Genomic DNA, 19,728 nt, shown 5'->3' on the forward strand with positions numbered 1-19,728 from the left:
GTGTGTGTGTGTGTGTGTGTGTGTGTATACACACTAGTAAGCTAGGGACTAAATAAACACAAATAATAATTTGTAGCAATTCTATAGTTCTGGACTTCTAATATGATTGTACCCAGAAAGTTGCCTTGCCCCATAAGTCCCTCCAGGGTCTACTAACTAGGAGCTAAGCTTTCTCAGTCTAGTTATCTCTTGTGTTGGAGAGGTTTTGTATTAATCTGGTAAGACTCATGTTAAATTTATATCCTTTTAGTCATTAATAAGTTACAGAAAAAAAGCCATACTTGCAAGAATAAAAAAAAGTTACTTTTTTTGAGCCTCTCAATGACAGAATCTAACAGAAATCACCAGACTGATTAATAATAACTAAAAGAATTTTAATTGTGAATTATAACCTAAACCTAATGTCAAATGCCAAAGGCAGCATCCCCCTCCCCCAAAATGAAAGTTTCTTTTCCAATGACTCCTTTTCTGACTTTCCCCATTCCCTGACTGTTTTGCTGAATTTCTCCTTTCACCTCTTTTTGCTGAGGCTTTCAGTTTGCTTTGTCTCTATCAAATTCCAGGTAGAGGAAGGGGCTGAGGGCCATAACCTTTGAAACCTCTTAATGAGTGAGCCAGGAGCTTCAAGGACTGAAAACTCAGGGACTTTTAACTCCTATGCAAAGTTACCATGAGCCCAATCTTAGGGTTCAAACCTTTCTTTGATAATCTCAAGATTCAATTACGTTTGTGTGCATATATGTTTGGTTTGGGGTTTGGTTTTTTGTTTTTCAAAAAAAGGGAGTTATTCTTGAGCAGATTTCTGTAATCAGTAACCTCAAGGAACTTGGGCATTTAGACCTCTCCTCCCCATAAAACAGAAGCATTGTATACTGAACACGTAGGCAGGCTGGAATTAACTTTATGTTTTATAATGCAATCTTCTGAAGTATTTCAGGACTTTTAAAATGCTTTACCTCTCCACTGAGATGAAATACAAAGAATTCCAGGAAAAAAATGCAACCTGAAATACCTGGGGCTAAGGTGGGGTGGGAGTGGGGGGATGGGGAAGGACTGGGGGAATTAGTCATTATTAAGGTAATTTATTAGCCATGACCTGGTCTCTGGATCAGTAAAATATTTCTTTTTCTCCATTCAAACAGTCCAGTCACATTTTTTTAATGGAGTTGTAAAAGGTGCCATTGGGTCAGATTTGTTCCACTCTTTGCCTATGACTGGAGTCCAAGCTTAGCCCATAGTCTAACAGTTTTGCATTCTCAGTGTCTCATTTGGTCCTACTTGTAAAAGTTTCCAATTGTGAGCCAGTCATCCCCTTCCTCTCCCCCTCATCTCCCTCCCCACTCCCCTCAGATTTTAAAAGAAAACAATAATTTTAAAAGCAAAACCACAAACCCCTCCATTTGTTAATCTCTAACAGGAAATGTGCCCCCCTTTTTATTAATCATAATTCTTCTTTTATTTTCCTTCCATATCCTCAAATCATGTCTCCCATTCCTTCAGATACTTGGAGTCATCCCAGGGTTCCTTGCTCCTAGTACCCCCAAAGAATCTATGCTTAATTCTTATAAAACTTTGTCATGAGTCCAGTTTATTTCTAATGGGAGTTAAAACGGTCTCCACAACTGTTCCCTTATTTATAAAGCTCACAAATGTTACATGACATGTAATGCTATACCAGTTAATGAATCTCCCTGAACATTTGTGAGGAGAGGGATTTATATGCAATTTGTTCCAAAGGAGGGAGATGGAAGGGAGGAAAACTGCCGATCCCGTGTTCCTTGGAGGTCTTTTGGGTTTGTGTGCTAATACTGAAATCGAAGAAGAGGGAGGAGAAAGCTGCTGAGGATGGAGAGAAAAGGGAGAGGAGGTGGAGCTTACTGTGAGTTCAGGAAATAAAACCCCAGCTGGAGCTAAGGGCTTTCACACGTGAAGAAACTACTGTTCCTTTGGCTACGGAGAGAGATGGAGAGCTCCAAGCTCTAAGATAGATAGCAGAAAAGAAAACCAGACCTAGGACAGGAAGACAAGAGAGTAGCCTCTAAGAATAAATAAGAACACTGGGCAAAATCTGAAGGCAAGAGAAGGGAAGGGAAGGGAAGGGGAGGAGAGAGGAAAGGAAAGGAAAATCCACACCCTGTGCAACAGAATCTAGAGCAAACCGGCTGTGTCTGCAGTTTGTTTTTCTGAAAGACAAAGCACCTGAGGATTGTCTTTTTTCTAAGATTGTCAATGAAAAAAATAGTCTTACCCTTCTAACAAAAAACAAACAAAAACAGCCAACCGAGCTGAGCTAAAAGCCAGTTTGGATTTTGGTCTGAGGAGAGAGCTGAAGGAAATCCAAACTGTCTTTGGTGCATCTGAATGAAGCAGCTGCCTGTGTAAACTGAGCAGAATTCAGCCCTGGTTCAGGAGATCCACATCCCCTCACTCCTGTGATTTCTACAGGGAGTAGCTGGTACAGTTCTATTTTTGTACACACCTCTATTTTTCCTTTTTAAGCCACTTTCTTTGGTGGCAAACTAGAGCGACGGGAAAGTGTCTTAATTATACTAATATAAACTTGAGATTTTATTTTTTACCTGCATGTGCCTTTATTAAAGGACCAGGACGAAGGGTCATTATTTTAGGGAAAGGACATTTTCTTTCATTTGAAAGGCTTAGGAAGAAATAGAAATAGACAAGTAGGCAGAGAGGAAGGAAATTTCAGTGGTTGATTTTTTTTTTTCCGAAAAAAGATGGAAGAAAAGGCCAGGCACCGAAACAACGCTGAAAAGAGCCCCAGCAGCAGGAGCGAATCTGATCCTGGTCCAGATGCTGGTTCTGGAGGGGGAGGAGTAGCCCTGAAGAAAGAGATTGGGTTGGTCAGTGCTTGCGGCATCATTGTAGGTGAGTCTGACTGGTTTTCCTTTCTGTGGGAGTTAAATGGGCTTCTATTTCTCCCTCCCGGTTCCTCTTGCTCCTTATGGAATCATGTAGCAACTAAAGAATTCTTCTGTCATCGAAACAATTGGTAAAGCACCTAAAATTCACTGACGCCTTTTCCCTGCTGGTTGAGCTGCAGGGATGCACAAATTAGGTTACCATTCATTTAAAGCCAAGAAGCCAATAAAACTTGACCAAATGCTGCCAAAGATGAATGACCCCATCGTTTATCTTTGTGCCTGCAACCTCTGTGTGAGGGGGTGGGCACGTAGAAACATCAGGACCCAGGCTGGAGCTTTGGGCAATTCTGCTGTCTGTCCTAACGAGTGCACCTACCCCACTTCTTTCAGAGAAGAGACTGTGTCAGACTTTCTCAGAGAAGCAGCAATGACTTGAAAATGGAGCTGGGAAGAACAGACAGATAAAAGTATTTTATGGAAGCCTATGGCCCCCCATTAATCCTTGGGTCACCCTGAAAAAGTGCCTGGTAGCAGACCCATGGGTGTGTGGCATCATCTCTCGGAGTGGTCGATAGCGCCTCGGTCCAGTTTCTAGGCAACACTCTTCCTAGCGAAGCATTGAGATGATGGATTATAGCAACTTGCTCGACTTTCCTGGGGAAGTTCCTATGACTTTGGCTTTTGGGCACAATTGGTGTTGTTTTAACTCACTTAGGAAAAGTTGTGTTGTGATTACAATATTTGCTTGTCCGCTTCTCCTTTTGAACACCAGTTTTACAACTTATTGTATTCTGGTGCCCAGGAACAAGATTATCACATTCCAGACACCCCAGAGAGGGATTTCTTTTGGACTCTGAGAAATGAAAAGGCCTGGCCAGGAACAATTCTTCCCCCCACCGGCCAATTCAGATAAACTTCTCTCACCTTTTCTCCGGCTTTGATCATCTGTGGTCCTTGTTATCGTCTAAATTGGGACCCTGGGGAGCTCATTTCATCTTCATATTCTTATGACCTCTGCTGGAGGGAGAGGATTGAGTGGATTGGGGGTGGGGTGGGACTTGTCTGGCTTCTACAATTTTTCCAAAGCCTAATGTAAAAAAATTATAGTAAAAAACATCCCATTCTCTTACTGACTTTTATTTGCCTAGTTTGTATCTCTCCCCAAATGATCTTGGCCAAAGTACCATGTAGGTACCACCACACGCTAACAGTAAGGGCTATAAATAGCCTGAAGCCTGTCACCTCTTTCACCAGTATGACTGAGAGGATTAAATGTTTTTATTCCCTTTTAGGCAGGTTTCTGATTAAGGCTCATATACACATACATTCTTACCCCCCATTTCTAGCACCCCAATACACGCACATGATTCCTGTATGCTACAGTGAGTTGTAATCCTAATTAAATATAGAATGTCTACAAACTATTTCTCTTTTAAAGAATCTGAGGAAGTGGAGATGCTTAGCTGCCATGAATACTATCTCAGCTGTTCCTACAAGGATTGGTCCATGAACTTTTTTGAGTGTGAGAACAGTTTAATCTTGAACCCAAACCAGGCACCAGAAAATGTCATTCCAGTTACAAAAATAACAGCTCTGAGGTTCTGTAGTAACAAAAGAGCTTATGTGTTTGTTGTTCCAAGAGATGATGAGTAAGTTATTTTTCTCAGGAGTCAGATCCCTTATGGATGCTATTGTGTTCAAATATGAGCTAAAGTGATGATTGCTTGCTATTTAAGATGACTGCTTGGTTGCGAGACTGCTTCTCTGGTGGCATTGTGGTACAATGCAAAAAAGAGCTGAATTTGGAACCTGAGAGCTTGGGTTCAGATTTTGACCTTGGCCAATTTAATCTCTAGATTTGTTTTCTGGTTTTTAGAAATAGAAGGCTGGTCCCTTTCAATGTTAAATCTATAAGCCTAACACAGATCACCGGTCCCTGAGGGTTAGACAACAGAAGCTGCACCTCAGTAGCCATATTCATTCTAGTATTTTGGCCTGGGCTGAGAGATCTCTTTCCATGCTAAGTTGTCAAAAATAGTACTTTTTTCATAGAGTTGAGCAATAGGACTACAGATCTTAGAGCTGAGGAGGAAAGTACAAACCGGAATACAAAAAAGAGGAAACTACATTTCAGTTAATGAGTTAGTAGAGAAATGGGACCTGTCGACACACTACCTGATCCCCATTATCAGTTAAATTTAACCAGCTTTGAGAGCAGAGTCCGCCACTATTCTAGACTCTAGGGGCAAAAAAAAAAGCTCAAAGAAATCCAGTCCCATCCCTCAAGGGGCTTATGCTTTACTAAATTCTGATGATAAAACTCAGGCTTAGTAATAGGGGTGGGGAAACTTGCAGCCCTGTAGGTCCTTGGGTGTGGCCTTTTGACCTAGTCCAAGTTTTACAGAACAAATCTTTTATTAAAGGGATTTGTTCTGTGAAGTTTAAATTCCATTAGAGGACCTCAGCTGAGGACCTATAGGTTTCCCCACCTCTGCCTTAGAATTATGTACACAGAAAAATAGATTCAAAATATATGCAAAGTAAAATAATTTGATGAGTGAGAGCTTGGAAAGCTAGGAATGTCTTGGAGGATGTACTTGGTCTGAGGCCTTTTAGGCACCTAGGCATTATAGAAGGAAGTGAGGAGAAAGAAAGAGCATTCTATACTGTGGGGACAGTTGGTACAAAGGCGGAGAGGTAAGCCAGGAGAATTATGTATAGGCCACAGACTTGGCCCAAATGTAAAATTCTTTGGGGGGAAAAAATGTAAAATCTGCCTCATGTTTTAGAAAGGGCTTTCAAGGCCATGGCAGTATTTTGTCACATGTTATAGGGATGGACAAAACCACACTTACCTGGGAAGTATTTTTGGCTCTTAGAAGAGAGATGAATAAATCAAGATTTATCGAATTAGAAAGCATATTTTAAACACTTAGGATGTGAAAAATAGAATGGTAGACGTTGTGAGGGACCAGGGAAGGAGGTGTGGTTTTCCATGTCATTCAATTAGAATTGAGCTTCTTCAGAGCAGGGACTGTCCTATGCTTCCCACGGTGCTTTGTGCTTAGCACCTCATTGCTTAGCACTGTACTTTGCCTGTAATAATAAGTGATTAAGAAATTCTTTTTGTGCTGGCGCTGCACACACTAGACGGTCTATCACTTGGCTGCCTCTAATGCCTGGAATGCCCTCCCTCCCTCTTAGCTACCTACCACCCACCTCCCTGGCTTCTTTTAAGTTTCAACCAAAATCTCATTTTTTATTGGAAGGCTTTCTCAGCTTCTCTTCCTTCCAGTGCCTTGCCTCCCCTTAGTTGTTTCCTGTTCATCCTGTAAATAGCATGCCCTGCATGTATTTGTTTGCCTGTTGTCTCCTGTTAGACTGTAAGCTCCTTCAGGTCAGGGACTGAATTTTGCCTCATTTTGTATTCCCAGCTTTTAGCACAGTGGTAGAGGCTTTGTAAATGTTACTCACAATTTATTGCAATTGACATTTTTCAGTTTTTCAAGTCTTTCACTCTGTGCTAATCTATCGTAGTTGAGAAAAGAACGCTTGAACATAGAACTCAGCTGGGTGAAACTGGATGGAACTTAGGACTTGGCATCAGGAATTCCAGAGTTCAAATTCTGACTCACTGGGCCCTGGACAAGTTAATTAAACCTATCAATGGCTTAGTTTCCTCACCTGTGGGAAGTATGAGGCACAATAGTTTTATCTCTATGGGTCATTGTGATAACAAGTGTGAACTCGAGAACATAGACAAGCACATTATAATCTAATTGGAAATGGATACATAAATGTCAAGGGAAAAAATAATAGAGAAATTCATATGATCTTAGCTAATGGAGACTTTTGGGGGCTAAGTGTTAAAGGATATAGAGTAGAGAAAAGGATTTGGGTGGATTACAGATGGAGAAAAAAATTGATCATGAATGAAAGAATGAAGACACCAAGTGGGGATGGAAATGGTGGGGCAAGCTAGGATGTAAGTAGAGGGTGGTAGATCATTGGATGCTTCAGTATACCAAGCCTAGGGTGTGAGAGCACTGTCTCTGGCACCATTATGCCTTGGGGGGAGGAGAGAAAGAGAGAGAGATCTGAAATCTGAAAACAAACAGATCCAAACTCTGGTCCAATTCGGTGATGGGATTGGCCCATGAGTGCACTTGTGCACTTTCAGCCTAAATTAGATAGGGAGACTCAATCTTAAAAAAAAGACAATAAATCTGGATTCAAGTCCCATCTCTGCGCCTAACTAGCACCATGACTTTGAACAAAACACTTTAATTCTTCTTGCCTCAGTTTCCTCAAACATAGGTTCTGACTATAAAATTGATTTCAAGTCAAATCAACAGCATTTATTTTGTGACTACCATGTTCTAGGCACTGCCTGGTTGGACCAGATGAGCTGCCTCCAAGACAATTTCAAGTAACATTTTTACAAATTGATAAAGAGGAAAAGGTATCTTCAAGTACTCTGTGGATTAACATTTCAGAACTGAGCCACTAGCCACTATCAAATTCCTCCTGGAACACTCCCTCTGTTCCTCCCAGAGAGCTGTATCAATAATTTAATTGAATAGGTAGGTGATGAAAGGGCCTGTGGAGCCCCTACTGGTTGCCTAAGGAGGCACTTGGGTGTCATAGGCCCTTAACTTATACCTTTAGGACATAAGATAAATGGGGTACATTGTCCTTTAATCTCTCTACCTAAAGAAAGACCTTTTTATCCTCAATTTATCACCTACCTAGGCTCCATTCCACCATCCTCATCCCCCACCTCCCTCCCCACCCCCAGTCTTAAAAAGGGCTTAAAGAGAAATATTCATATTTATAAAATAAAAGTAGGCTTTTAAATATACTTTCACAAAACTCAGTGGCACCAGCATGGAATGCTGCAAAGATTTAAGTGACCAAGCTTAGTCCTAGATAGAGATAACACCCCTTTCCACCAATGGCATTGTAAAGGTAAAAGAATAATGGATATGAATCATTATATATCGTTTCAGACTTTTTCCATATTTTGATTAATTTTATCTATGCCCCCCCCCATTTTATTTTATTTTTGATTATAAAAGGTTGCTCTCTGGGATGAGAAAAGAGAAATTTTGTGTTGGGAAATGTGGATGATAAATGTAGATGAAGGAAAAGACATCGAGAAAATCTACTTTAAAAAATAATTTCATAGAGATTACACAAAGGAGCTAGTTTCTTGAATAAGACAGTCCTATCTCCTGTCTAAACATTCTCACTGACTGTCCCCCATACCTCAGTTTCTTTCCTCAGTTCTACCTCCTGGTCTCCTGATTTCCTTCAAGTCTCAGCTAATTCTTTTTTTTTAATAGTATCTTTTTCCCCAAGTTACATGTCAAGAAAATTTTTAGCATTTTTACAAGATTTTGAGTTTCAATTTTTCTCTCTCCCCTTTTGAAATGGTAGGCAGTTTGATATAGTTTATTCATGTGCTATCATGTAAAAATATTTCCATACTAGTTACAGTTGTGAAAGAAGAAACAAAAAGGAAAAAAAAACATCAAAAGAATAAATTAAGTGGAAAAAATAGGCTTTGATCTGCATTCACAGTCCATCGGTTCTTCTTCTGGATAAGAATAATCTTTTCCTTGGTGAGTTGCTGAGAAGAGCTGAGTCATTCATGGTTGGGGAGCTCATTTCACTTTACATCAGTCCATCCCAGTCTTGTCAGTATTTTCTGAACTCTGCCTGGCCCCTTCACCATTTCTTATGCCCAATAGTATTCCATTGCACTCATGTGCCACTCATGTGCCATTCCCCAATTGATGAGCATCCCATCAATTTCCAATATTTTGCCACCGTGAAAAGGGCTGCTATAAATATTTTTGCACGTGTAGGTCTTTTTCCCTTTTTTCTGATCTCTTTGGAATGCAGACCTAGTCAGGTCTCTGCTAATTCTGCAGGATACCTTTTCAAGTCCTCTTTAATCTTAGTACTTTTGCTCTGAGATTATCTGCAATTTTTCCTGAATATATTTTGTTTGCATGTCGTCTCCTCCATTAGACTGGGAACTCTGAGGGAAGGGGCTGGACTCTGACTTTCTTTGTATCCCCAGTGTGTGTTTAGCTCACCAAGCCTGGCACATAATAATAGGCCCCCCAAAAATGCTCGTGGCAGGGTCTTGACTTGACTTTTGTCTTGGCTCTTAGTTTGCGTCAAAAGTAATTATTACTAAATTTTAATTCAATGAATATTTTAAGTGACCCCTATGTCCTAAACACCGGAGATCTCTTCAAAAACAAGAGCCCCTTCTCTGAGAAAAAGGCCGCCTAAGTAAGATGGCCACAGAGTGGCCAACTGAGATGAAGTGTTTTACATGAACTGTAAAACTGCTGGCATGCCCAAAGAACACTGGTACGACTGCTACAGAACAGACCAAGAAACACTAGGTCAGTCTTTAATTATCGCTCTCTTACCCTTACTTTTCGTTGAAGGGTAGCCATGATCTTAGGGGGCAACTTAGGTTCCAGAGATTCAGAAAATTTCTGAACTGGTTTTCTCCACCATGCATATTAGCATGAACCCTGAGGGTAAATTGTAGAAATCAGGTCACTTCTAAAAGGAAATCCAACTGTTAGCTTGAGAGTTTCAAGCTGAGGGACTAAGAAAAATCTTCCCCTTCCTTCTGTTAGGTTTTTCTTACAAGGATGTGTTTCTGTGGAAACTCATGTCTATTTGCAAAGCTGAAACTCCAGGATTCTTTTGACCTGGACTAGTTTGCTAACTAGGGTGCAAAAATACACTTAGCCTTTTTTGTTTCTTAACTTCAGATTTCTCATCTGGAGGATGAGGTGAGAGGCTGGGGTTCTAAACTTGGGGCCCCCACCTTTGGATTCTGGATAGATTTCAGGTTCTTTATAAACTTGGACGGTTAAAAAATATTGTCTTTATTTTCACTAACCTAACTGAAATGTAATTTTTACTTAGAATCGATTCTACAAAATTTTTAAAAACTCACTCTGAGAAGGGATCTATAGCACTCATCAGATAGCCTATAGGAAGGGTCTTTGATGATCTAAGGTCCATTTCAGTTCTAAGATTCTTTTATTTTTTTGTGTGTCCTAGCTCTCCTCATTTCCCTTAGCAAGTTTTTAACCAGGAGAGTGGTAACTAGGGTGGAAAGGAGAGAAGACTGGAAAGAAAACTCTTGGGTATATGTGTATGACTGTATGTTTGTGCCTATCTACGTTAGGGGTATGTATCATAAGCTATAGAGAAGAGATGGCTAGCTGATTGAAGGTGGGAGTGAATTCCAGGCCAGAGCCAGAAACATTGTCCTGGAAATTAGAATGGGAAAGGGAAAGCATAACAAGATGAATCTCTCTGTCCTCATCTCAACCTCCAGGTCTCCCTGGCTTTCTTCAAATCTCAGCTAATATCCCACCTTCTGGGCAATGCCTTTTCCAGTCCTCTTTAATCTTAATACCTTTTTTTTGAGATAATCTGCAATTTATATATTTTGTTGGTATGTTATCACCTCTCATTAGACTGGGAGATCCTCAAGGGCAGGGATTGCTTGCTTTAAAAAAGTCTCCAATGAGGTCTTTGCCAACTTCAAAAAGGGATTTAGAGTTGTATGCAGTGTCAAAAAACATTTAGTCCAACTCCCTTGTTTTTCAGATGAGGAAACTCCAACTCCCTTGTTTTTCAGATGAGGAAACTGAGGCCTAAGGGGGCTAAATTACTTGCCCAGTGTCACACAGGTGCAGTATTCCAATGTAGTCCAATGTGGATTTTGATCCTTTAAGGTGTATATTTGATGGCTAAGCTTATTAGTAGTTAGGAAAATAACCCCCTAGTCTTCCTTACTCAGACTTCTCTTTGAAGTGGTAGGAGAATTTGGTTTCAATTTATTCAGGACTCAAGGAGAAAACAAACAACTTTAGGCTACAAAGCTTACCTGCTTTCAGAGAAATCCTGGAGACAGGGAGCAGTTAGAAAGTGGAGAAGGAATGAATCTAGCATTTCAATTTAAACACAAAGGTATTAAGTACATACTATGTACTGAACACTGTGTCAGGACAAGATAACAAGATTAAATAAGGTACAGACATAAACATATATACACAAATACCCCAAGATAAAATGATAGCTAGACTATAATAGATTTAGAAGCTGGAAGAGATCTTAGAGGCCAGCCTTCTTATTCTATAGATGAGGAAACTGAGGCTTTAAGATTGTGACTTGCCCAGGCCGCCACAGCTAAGTATATGAGGCAGTCTTTGAATTCAGGTTCTCTTGATTCTAAAGACCCAGGGCTTTGTTCTTCTTTCCTAAAGGAAATCTTACCTGACCCCGGATTCAGTAATGTTCCTTTGCCCCTAAAATTCCATATAGAACTGGTGGACAGCACTCTTGGATGCCTACTTAATGCAGCTAAGTGGCGCAGGCAGTAGCATTTGGGAAGGACTTTGAATGCTGAACTAAGGAGTTTGAATTCTATGTAATAGTAAGCTTTGAAGAGTTTTGAGTAGAAGAGCAGCCAGAACATTATGCAGGCTCATAAAATCAGACCTGCAATGGGCTGGGCTGGGCAGGCCAATCCGGTTGATTGCATTTTTACAGGTGAGGAAACTGAAGTCTGAGGAGGTGGCATGATTTGTCAAAATTACACAGATACAAAGGGTCTTTGTGAAGAAGGAAAGCTTTGGACAACAGTTTGAAGGATAATTTAAAGAAAGAAGGAAGTGTAGAGGGGGAGACTGAGACTTCGGCAGCAATTGTATTCTAGTTAGGTGGTGATAAGAGTCTGGGTTTGTGGCCATGGGAATACAGAATAGGGTATAGATAATAAAAGATATGATTGTAGATGAGAAAAGACTGTGGATGTAGGTATGAAAGTAGGACAATGTCAAAGATAACACCAGTGTTTAGAAAAGAGCTGATTGAGTAAGTGGTAGTGCCATCGACAGAAATAATGGCACCCAGACGGGGAAGCAGTTTGGATTCTGTTGATTCTGAGGTCTAGTGAAAGGTGTATGCAGTCAGGGATGTACATCAGTAAGTGTATGCAGTCAGGGATGTACATCAGTAATATGAAACATATTTAAAACATCATTTATTTAGTAAGACTGAATATGTTAAGATAATATTTTTTCTCTAAAGCCTTTTCCAAAATGCTTAGAAAAGCCCCTTGAAAGGATGAGCAATGTGCTCCAAAAAAAGTACAAAAAGACCATTCTTAGGAAAATAGTTTGTTGACTAATGACACCACAGTGATATCTTCACTTGCTGGTGAATTGGATTTAAGTGAGACAGGATCCTACAAAGGCCTCAGCCTCACTCTTCTCTTCCTGAGTCATCAAAGTCCAGTGGTGGCAGGACAAAAGTCAAGATGACTGGCGATGGCCCAGGACTCAGTGAACCTTGATGTCTTTGATGCTTGACCAAGCTCTAAGCACTCCACAACCCCTGCTTCAGTCGTCTTCATAGCCTTGGGAACAAACTGTTCTTATCTGCACATTCTCCCAGTGGAGATTTCACTTGTTTGGGGTAGGCTACGTCCACCCTAACTCACTGGTTTAAGGTCTTGATGAGCTTAAGGCCTGAAGGTTATCTTCAACCTGGTTTAGCCCATCCGCTGAGGCTGAGATGGTTTTACTGGGGTGTGACCTCTGTACAGGCTACAGCTTTACATCCATGGTTTCCCAGCACTCAATTAGGTTATTCATCATTGCCCTCTTTCCCTGCCTATCTGAAGTGATTGGCAGATTAACACCCACTCTTCTCTAGGCTTAATTTATTTTGATTGGAAAGAGTTTCCTTTGTTTTACTCTGAGTGAAGGGAGTGGTCCTGGAAGAATGGGATAAAGCCTTTGTCCCTCCATTCTGAAATGTTGACCCAGATTGATTGTATTTTAAGATCTTATCTGTTTAAAATTCCTAGGAATGGCACCTGAAATTGTCCTGGGACTGGTCCTCTTCAAAGGTATGGGAGACAATGCCAGTTTGTGTATCTCTCCAAGCCAGAAATAGTGTTTGATGTAGGTTAATATTAAATTGTTTTGGAAGACAACCCAAAATCATAGAGTACAATGTAGATCTTAATGTACCTATATCTGCCTTTCTGTAACTGTAAGCCATGGATTCAAATCAAAGCTCTGCTTTGTAAACTTGGATAAATCATTTCAAGTCTCTAGGACATTTTATAGATGTTTTCTTGTCTTTGAAATAAGGACATTGGACTGGTTAGTCTCTAAAGAGTCCCTTCTAGTGTTTAATATTCTATGATTCTTCTTCAGACCTCACATAGTTTCTAGAGAGTGTAGAATATGAACCTAGTTAAAGAGCAGAAGTGGAGAGAATGGGATAAAAACTGCCAAGGGATTCTGGAAAGGAAATAGGAGCTAGACTAGGGGTAGGGAACCTGCTGCCTCGAGGCCACATATGACCCTCTTTCCTTAAAAACTGAACTCCGGCAAAAGACCACATCCAAAGATCTACAAGGCCACGTGACCTCAAGGCCGTAGGTTCCCCCCATCCCTAGCTAGACAAATGAAAAGTCATATTCAAGATTTAGGGAAGAGAAGGTTCTAAGTAGGTCTAGAACTCAATGAATCTTCCCAAAGGAACCAGTACGTCCTATGGGGCTTTTTTGACAACTGGACTACTGGAGATGGCCCAGGATGCAGTGAGAGACTTTGGTCTTTTTAAGTCAAGGTCTCTTCTGGTTCTCACTTTAAGTCAATGCCCATTCGGTGATTAGGGCTGTTTAAGAAGTCACCCCAGGGAAGACCCCTTTGAAAAAAAAGAAAGAAAAATGAAACTGGGAGGGGAAGATGCTCAGCATTGCTTCTTCCCCCCCTCCCCCCCAAAGAAAACCATTATTTACATTCATTCTGAGTCATCAGGACTCCCAAAATCACCATTAAGTACTGCTTGAGCAGGAGTCTATTGTTTGGCTAATCAATGAAAGCTGGAGAGAATTGGGTTTCAAACTTGAATTCACTTGCAAGATCATAGACATTGTCTTTTTCCTGATGTCTTGATCCTCTTCCAGAATGAAGGCCAAAACACAACCTGTGAGCGGTCTGAGCTGTCCAATGGGGACCCAAGTGGCTACTGCCAGTTGGGCAACTCCTGCTCTCAGTATCCTGTAGCTGAGGGTACTCTGCCCAAAGGAAGGTAAATTTTGATGACTGAAGCCTACCTTGATATATGTTGGGGTTTACTGGTTAGTTTTCTTTTTTTAAAGACCATGCCAGAAACTCAATTCACTCTAGCTCTCACTGATTGGCCAGCAATAGACCCTGTCCAAGGACCACTTAATGGTTATTTTTTTGGACCCTGATGGCTCAGAATGAAAGTAAATAGTAATTGTTTCTTTTTGTTCAGAAACAACCCTGAGAGACTTCCCCACCCCTTTGATTTTTTTTTTTTTTTGATTAAAGGGGTCAACCTTTGGCTCACTTCTTAAACATCTTTAATCATTGAATGGACATTACCTCAGTCAAAGTGAGAACTCTTGGAAAGACCTTAGCTCCAAACTGTTTCCTGGGTCATCCTCAGTTGTCCTGATCCATATCTGGCCACTGGACCCAGATGGCTTCCGAGAGGAAAGTGAGGTTGGTGACTTTGCACAGCTCTCCCTCACTGTAATCCAATTAATTTGCAAGTCATGGCATTATCTTTTTGATGTGTCATGGTCCTCTTCCAGAAGGATGAACCTCACACAACCATGATTCCTTGCCAAGTGAATTCACTCTGTATGAGTGAAATGAAATTCAGATCATCTTTCTCCTAGGAATCAATGACCTTGCTCATTTGTGTTTGTGAAGAAGATTCTGAACCCCTTGGTAATCTAGAACTGGTGCATGAGCTGCTCTGGGGAAAGGGGGAATATTGCCCTTACTATTCCATATATTACTGTTCAACATTTTACAACCATTTAACTGAGAAGATACTACATATAAAGTATTGTGAGAGACTGTGGATTTTTTTTTGAGGAATAAAAATAATCCTTCAATTATATTTTAAGCCTGTATTATTTATAGAACTGGAGAGTCTAAACTGGAAAAGCTTTATTGATCACATCTTATCCCTTACTCTTTGTTTCAGCCACAGATTTTTCCATCCTGTATTCTCTAGAGCTTGGCCCAATTTAGCTTTAAATATTCTCAGCGTTGAGCTGACGTCACTCCCAGGGAGGATGGTTTTCACAAGATATACCAGGAGATAGATCAAAACAAGCTCACGCTGGGCTAGCTGTTAAGTAGGACAGATGAGCCACATTAGCATGGTCACTGTGGACAGAATTATTAGTGGACTTGCCTTATTAGTTTTAAAACAATAGCCCATCTTTAAACTATTTATTCAGGTGGAAAATATCCTAACTGCATATCTATAAAAATAAAATCTGGAAAGGTTATTTTATTTTTTTTAAATGGGATGATGAAATCCCCTCCCCCCCTTGACTAATTAGTGGATATAAAAAGCCATTTCTCAAGTAAATTAGCCCCCCTCTTTTGATTCTAGAAATGTAATTTCCCACAACTCTAAATATAGTTGATTAGGATTCCAAAGTTCATTTGTAATTGACCAGACAGTACTATAAAACCACTGGCTCACAGCTTCATGTAATGTAAGAGTTGAAAAGAAATTTACAGTTCATCTAGTCCAACTCTGTTGCTTAAACAGCAAACCTCTCTAAAACATTCCTCTCCTTGAAGACTCAGTAATGGGAATCACTAAGTTCCTAGGCAGCCAATTTCACTCTGATCTTTAGGCTTTTCCCACCCCCTTCTCTCAAAGTCAAAATCTGCCTCCCTGGAATTTCCACTCAATTCATTACCCCTAGTTCTACCCTGTAGGGTCAAACAAAACAAATCTAATCCCTTCTACATGACTACCCTGAAATTTATTTTCAAATAAATAACTCCCCTTCAGAGAGTTCTCCAGTCTGTACTTCTCCAGCTCCACCAATCCCCATTATAGCATGGTTTCCAATTCCCCTTGCCAATTTGGTTATCCTTCTCAAGACATGCTCTGGTAGGTCTTTGTTCTTCCTAAAATGGAGCGCTCCAAATTGGACACAATATTCCAGAATCTGACTGATGAAAGCTCATCTCTTCCAACCACTCTACATTGGTTAATAAAGCCTAAGGCCACCTTAGCTTTTTTGGCTTGAGTGTGACACTGGGACTCACTGAGATTTCATTTCATTAAGACCTCTAGATCTTCATAGGCACTATTCTTTGCCCAGCCTAGAACCTCTTCTGCTGTGCTTGACTTTTTTTTTCCAGAAACTTGCAGAGGAGAATTGCACAGGGTCACAAAGTTGATATGTGTCTGAGGCTGGATATGAACTCAGGTCCTCTTGACTCCAGGGCTGGTGCTCTGTCTACTTTACCACCTACCTGATCTCACTTTAAAAACAAAAATGAAACAAAAACACAGATGCAGAACTTTACATTTTTCTCTTAAATTTTATTTCATTAGATTCACCCCATTGTTCTAGGCTATCAACATTTGTTTGGATCCCAATTCTGTCACCTATTTTCTCCTAGCTTTTTGTATCCCTGTGGGTTTGAAAAGAATTCTTTCTATGCTTTCATCCAAGTTATTGATAAACATGTTGACCGGAATTAGAGTCAAGAACAGATCCCCGTGGTGTTCAATAAGGGGATCATCTTCCAGACTGACATTGGTCTATCAAATCCACCTAATTAGAGTCATTTGGCCTCACATCTCCCATGTTGTCCACAAAGATAATGACACTGTGGGATATTTTTATCAACTGTTTTGATGAAATATGTCATTCCTCTGATCTCAGTCTAGTCATCCTTGTCCACAAAAGGAAATGAGCTTAGGCTAGCCTAGCTACTTTTCTTCATGAAAAGCCATTTGGGCTTATATTGGCTCATATACACAATTCCCTTTTTAAGTGTATTCCAGTCATTCCTTCAATACTGCTTTCTATAATCTTTCCAGGAACTGATGTCAAACTTTGTAATCAGAAGAATGTATCTTTTACTGGAATTTTTTCTCTAAATTTTTTAATTTATTCCTTTGTTTATCCTTAACATTCCTTTTTAAAGAAAATTTCAGTTCCAAATTCTCTTTCCCTTTCCCCCTGCCCTCACCCATTGAGAAGACATGCAATATGTTCTTAATTATGTATGTGAAGTCATGCAGAACATAAGGAATTTTTTTGTTTGTTTTGGTTTTTGCTTAGTCTTGTCTATGGCACCTCACAATCACAACTACACATTTTTCCAATAACTTAGGGGTATAGTTCACACAGACCTGAGGACTTGAATGCACTGACAACAATTTTCAACTCTTGTTATCTCTTCATTTGGCCAGACTGTCAGTTCCCTTGTAAATATTTTTACCAATCTTCCCCAATTTGAAAAACATCCTCCATAGTAGAGCACATAGAAACAAAAGAGACACCAATCGGCTTTCTCAATCGCTCAACAAACGATGTATTAAGCACGTACTGTATGCTAGACCCCATGCTAGGTGCTGGGGATGTTACGTGATCTTTTTTACAAGATAGATTTTTATGTCTTTCACTTATTTTTATATTGTCTAGATTTCCCCATCTACTTTCTGTCTTCCTTTTCCCATCCCAGAGAATCATCCCTTAGATCAAAGACTTTCTTTAATAGAGGAGAAACATTTAGCAAAAACCAATCAACATATCAGGGGAAAAAAATTCACATTATATACAGTGTTCCACACCTATGCACCACTCAGCGCCTCTGAAAACTAGGGAGAAGGTGTCATATCTCTTTGGGGACTAGAGCTTATATTCTAATGGAGGATACAGAAAACACATAAAGTGAATAAACGTGTAGTTAAATAAATGGTAGTTTGGGAGCCTTGGGAGCTGGCTGGGGAGGGGAAGGGAGAGTTTCTAGCCCTTGGCCACATCTGGAAGAGCTTCACACAAAAGATAGTGCTTGAGAGTTGACTCTTATGAAAGAAAGAGGCTGAGGCAGATGTGTATTCCAAGCCTTTGGACTAGACAGGTCAAGATCCTAGAGATACGAGATGGAGCTGGAGGACCTGGAGATGGCAAATTTGTATCTCCAGAGTGAAGTAGTGGGATATCTATTGAGGCTGGAAAGATAGTTTGGGGCCTGGCTATAAAAGGGTATTAAAATGCTAAACTGAAGAGTTTCTCTTTTCCTCTAGAGACAATAGAAAACCCTTGGAGCTGATTAAGTAGGAGAGTCACGTGGTCAGATCTGTGCTTAAGGTAAATTATTTTTGGCTGCAGGGTGTAGAATGGACGGGAGTGGTGAGAGGTGAGACTGGAAGACCAATTAGGAGGTTGTTGTAATCATCCAGTCGAGGAGTGATGAGGAGCTTAACTAAGATGGTTGTTGTCTAAGTGAAGAAAAGGGATTGCATGTAAGAGATGTTGTCTAGGTATAAAAAGCAAGATTTGGCAACTTACTGGACCTGTGGGGTGAGGGGGAATGTTAGGAACTGAGAATAAATGCTGAGGATGTCTCCAGGACATCCTGTTCAAAATGTCCAAAATGCAGGTGTTGATATGGGAATGGAGCTTGGAGAAGAGCCTGGACCTGGACGCACGGATTATGAAACGTCATTCCTATACATACATAAATGTGTTTGTGTAGCTGTATGTGAGTCAGCTGCCTAGAGATGACATTTTCATCCTGGTGTCTACCGCATTTTTGAGCTGACACGTGGATTTTTTTAAAGTCTTTTGTGGGCTTAAAAAAAGCTTCTCAGCTGGTTTTTGTTTGTAGTATGGTCGATCGATTTGCAAATTCATTATGAACATTTACGAAGTGGTTTACAAATACTATTTTCTACACAGCAACTCTGGGAGGTAGCCACCGTAGAAATTATTATCCTCAACTTCATGATGAGGAAACAGGCTAAGAGACTGCCAGCTCTTGCTCCCCCATGATTATGCCACCGAGTGTCCAAGGCAGAATTTGAATCTAGAATTCTCTTAACTTCAAGTCCCACACGCTCTTTTCATTACAGTATACTTCCTCAGACAGCCACACTCTAACAGGACTGTGCCCATCTTTTGTTTTTATTCTCAGTTAAGATTAGTGACTAGTAACCAGGTGTTGAAGAAAAACAAAAAACACAGAACACAGGCAAGTCCATCCCCATCTTGCCTCCCTCCACTAATCTTAGTCCTCCCTATCCGTCAACACTTAAGTCAAATTTCTTTATAAAAAATGTAATTCTTACTGATGCTCTTTGTTATTATATCAGATTTATTTCTGAATAGACCCTTCCCATGTAACAAGTCCCTTGTAATAAGTATTTTTTAAAAGGAGAAAAAAGCAGTTCAGCAAAACTAGCCTAGACTGGAGACATCCATTGTCACCTTCATCCCCACAAGGGAAGAAGTAGGTGGATTTTCTCTCTCCCCTCCAGGTCCAAGCTGTCACTTTGGTTTTTATTGTTCTCTATTTAGTTTGTGTATTTTTCTTGATTTTGCTTACTTTATTATCAGTTTCTGTGCTTCTCCCCTTTCTTCATATTCATTGCTCAATTTCTTTTAGGACCTCATTTTGGAGGGGTGGACAGCCACAGACCCCTCTCTGTCCCCTCCCCCCAAAGTTTCATTTCCCTCCTGGCTGTGCTTCTAAGGATTTCCATCAATCCCTTCCCCCACTCCCTCTTCCAGCTCTCTTTCATGTGCTGTGTTTCCCCATTAGAATGTAAGCTCCTTGGCCTGGGACTCTTTCTGCTTGTATTTTTTGCCCAACATTTAGCACAGTGCCGGGCACATAGTAATAAATGGTGCCTTCTTTCTATCTTTGTACTCCTTGGGGTAAATACCCAGCAAGGCAATGGGTCTGAGTCAAAGGGC

General features: G+C 40.4%; 1 protein-coding gene across 2 annotated transcripts in view; it reads left to right on the forward strand.

Moving 5' to 3' along the window:
* Positions 1-1,922: 1,922 nt before the first annotated feature.
* The window catches only part of SLC7A8 (solute carrier family 7 member 8), a 72,166-nt gene continuing 54,360 nt past the window's right edge, over positions 1,923-19,728 (forward strand). The window contains exons 1-2 of one of the 2 annotated variants that reach the window (XM_072624392.1): positions 1,923-2,074; positions 2,736-2,886. In XM_072624392.1, coding sequence (XP_072480493.1) covers positions 2,736-2,886 — 151 coding nt within the window. In that variant the 5' untranslated portion in view covers positions 1,923-2,074. Of the gene's footprint in view, positions 2,075-2,347; positions 2,456-2,735; positions 2,887-19,728 lie in introns of those variants that run through there. The other variant, XM_072624393.1, reaches the window with a different exon arrangement.

This window comes from Notamacropus eugenii, chromosome 7 (assembly GCF_028372415.1).
Source record: "Notamacropus eugenii isolate mMacEug1 chromosome 7, mMacEug1.pri_v2, whole genome shotgun sequence".
NCBI lineage: Eukaryota > Metazoa > Chordata > Mammalia > Diprotodontia > Macropodidae > Notamacropus > Notamacropus eugenii.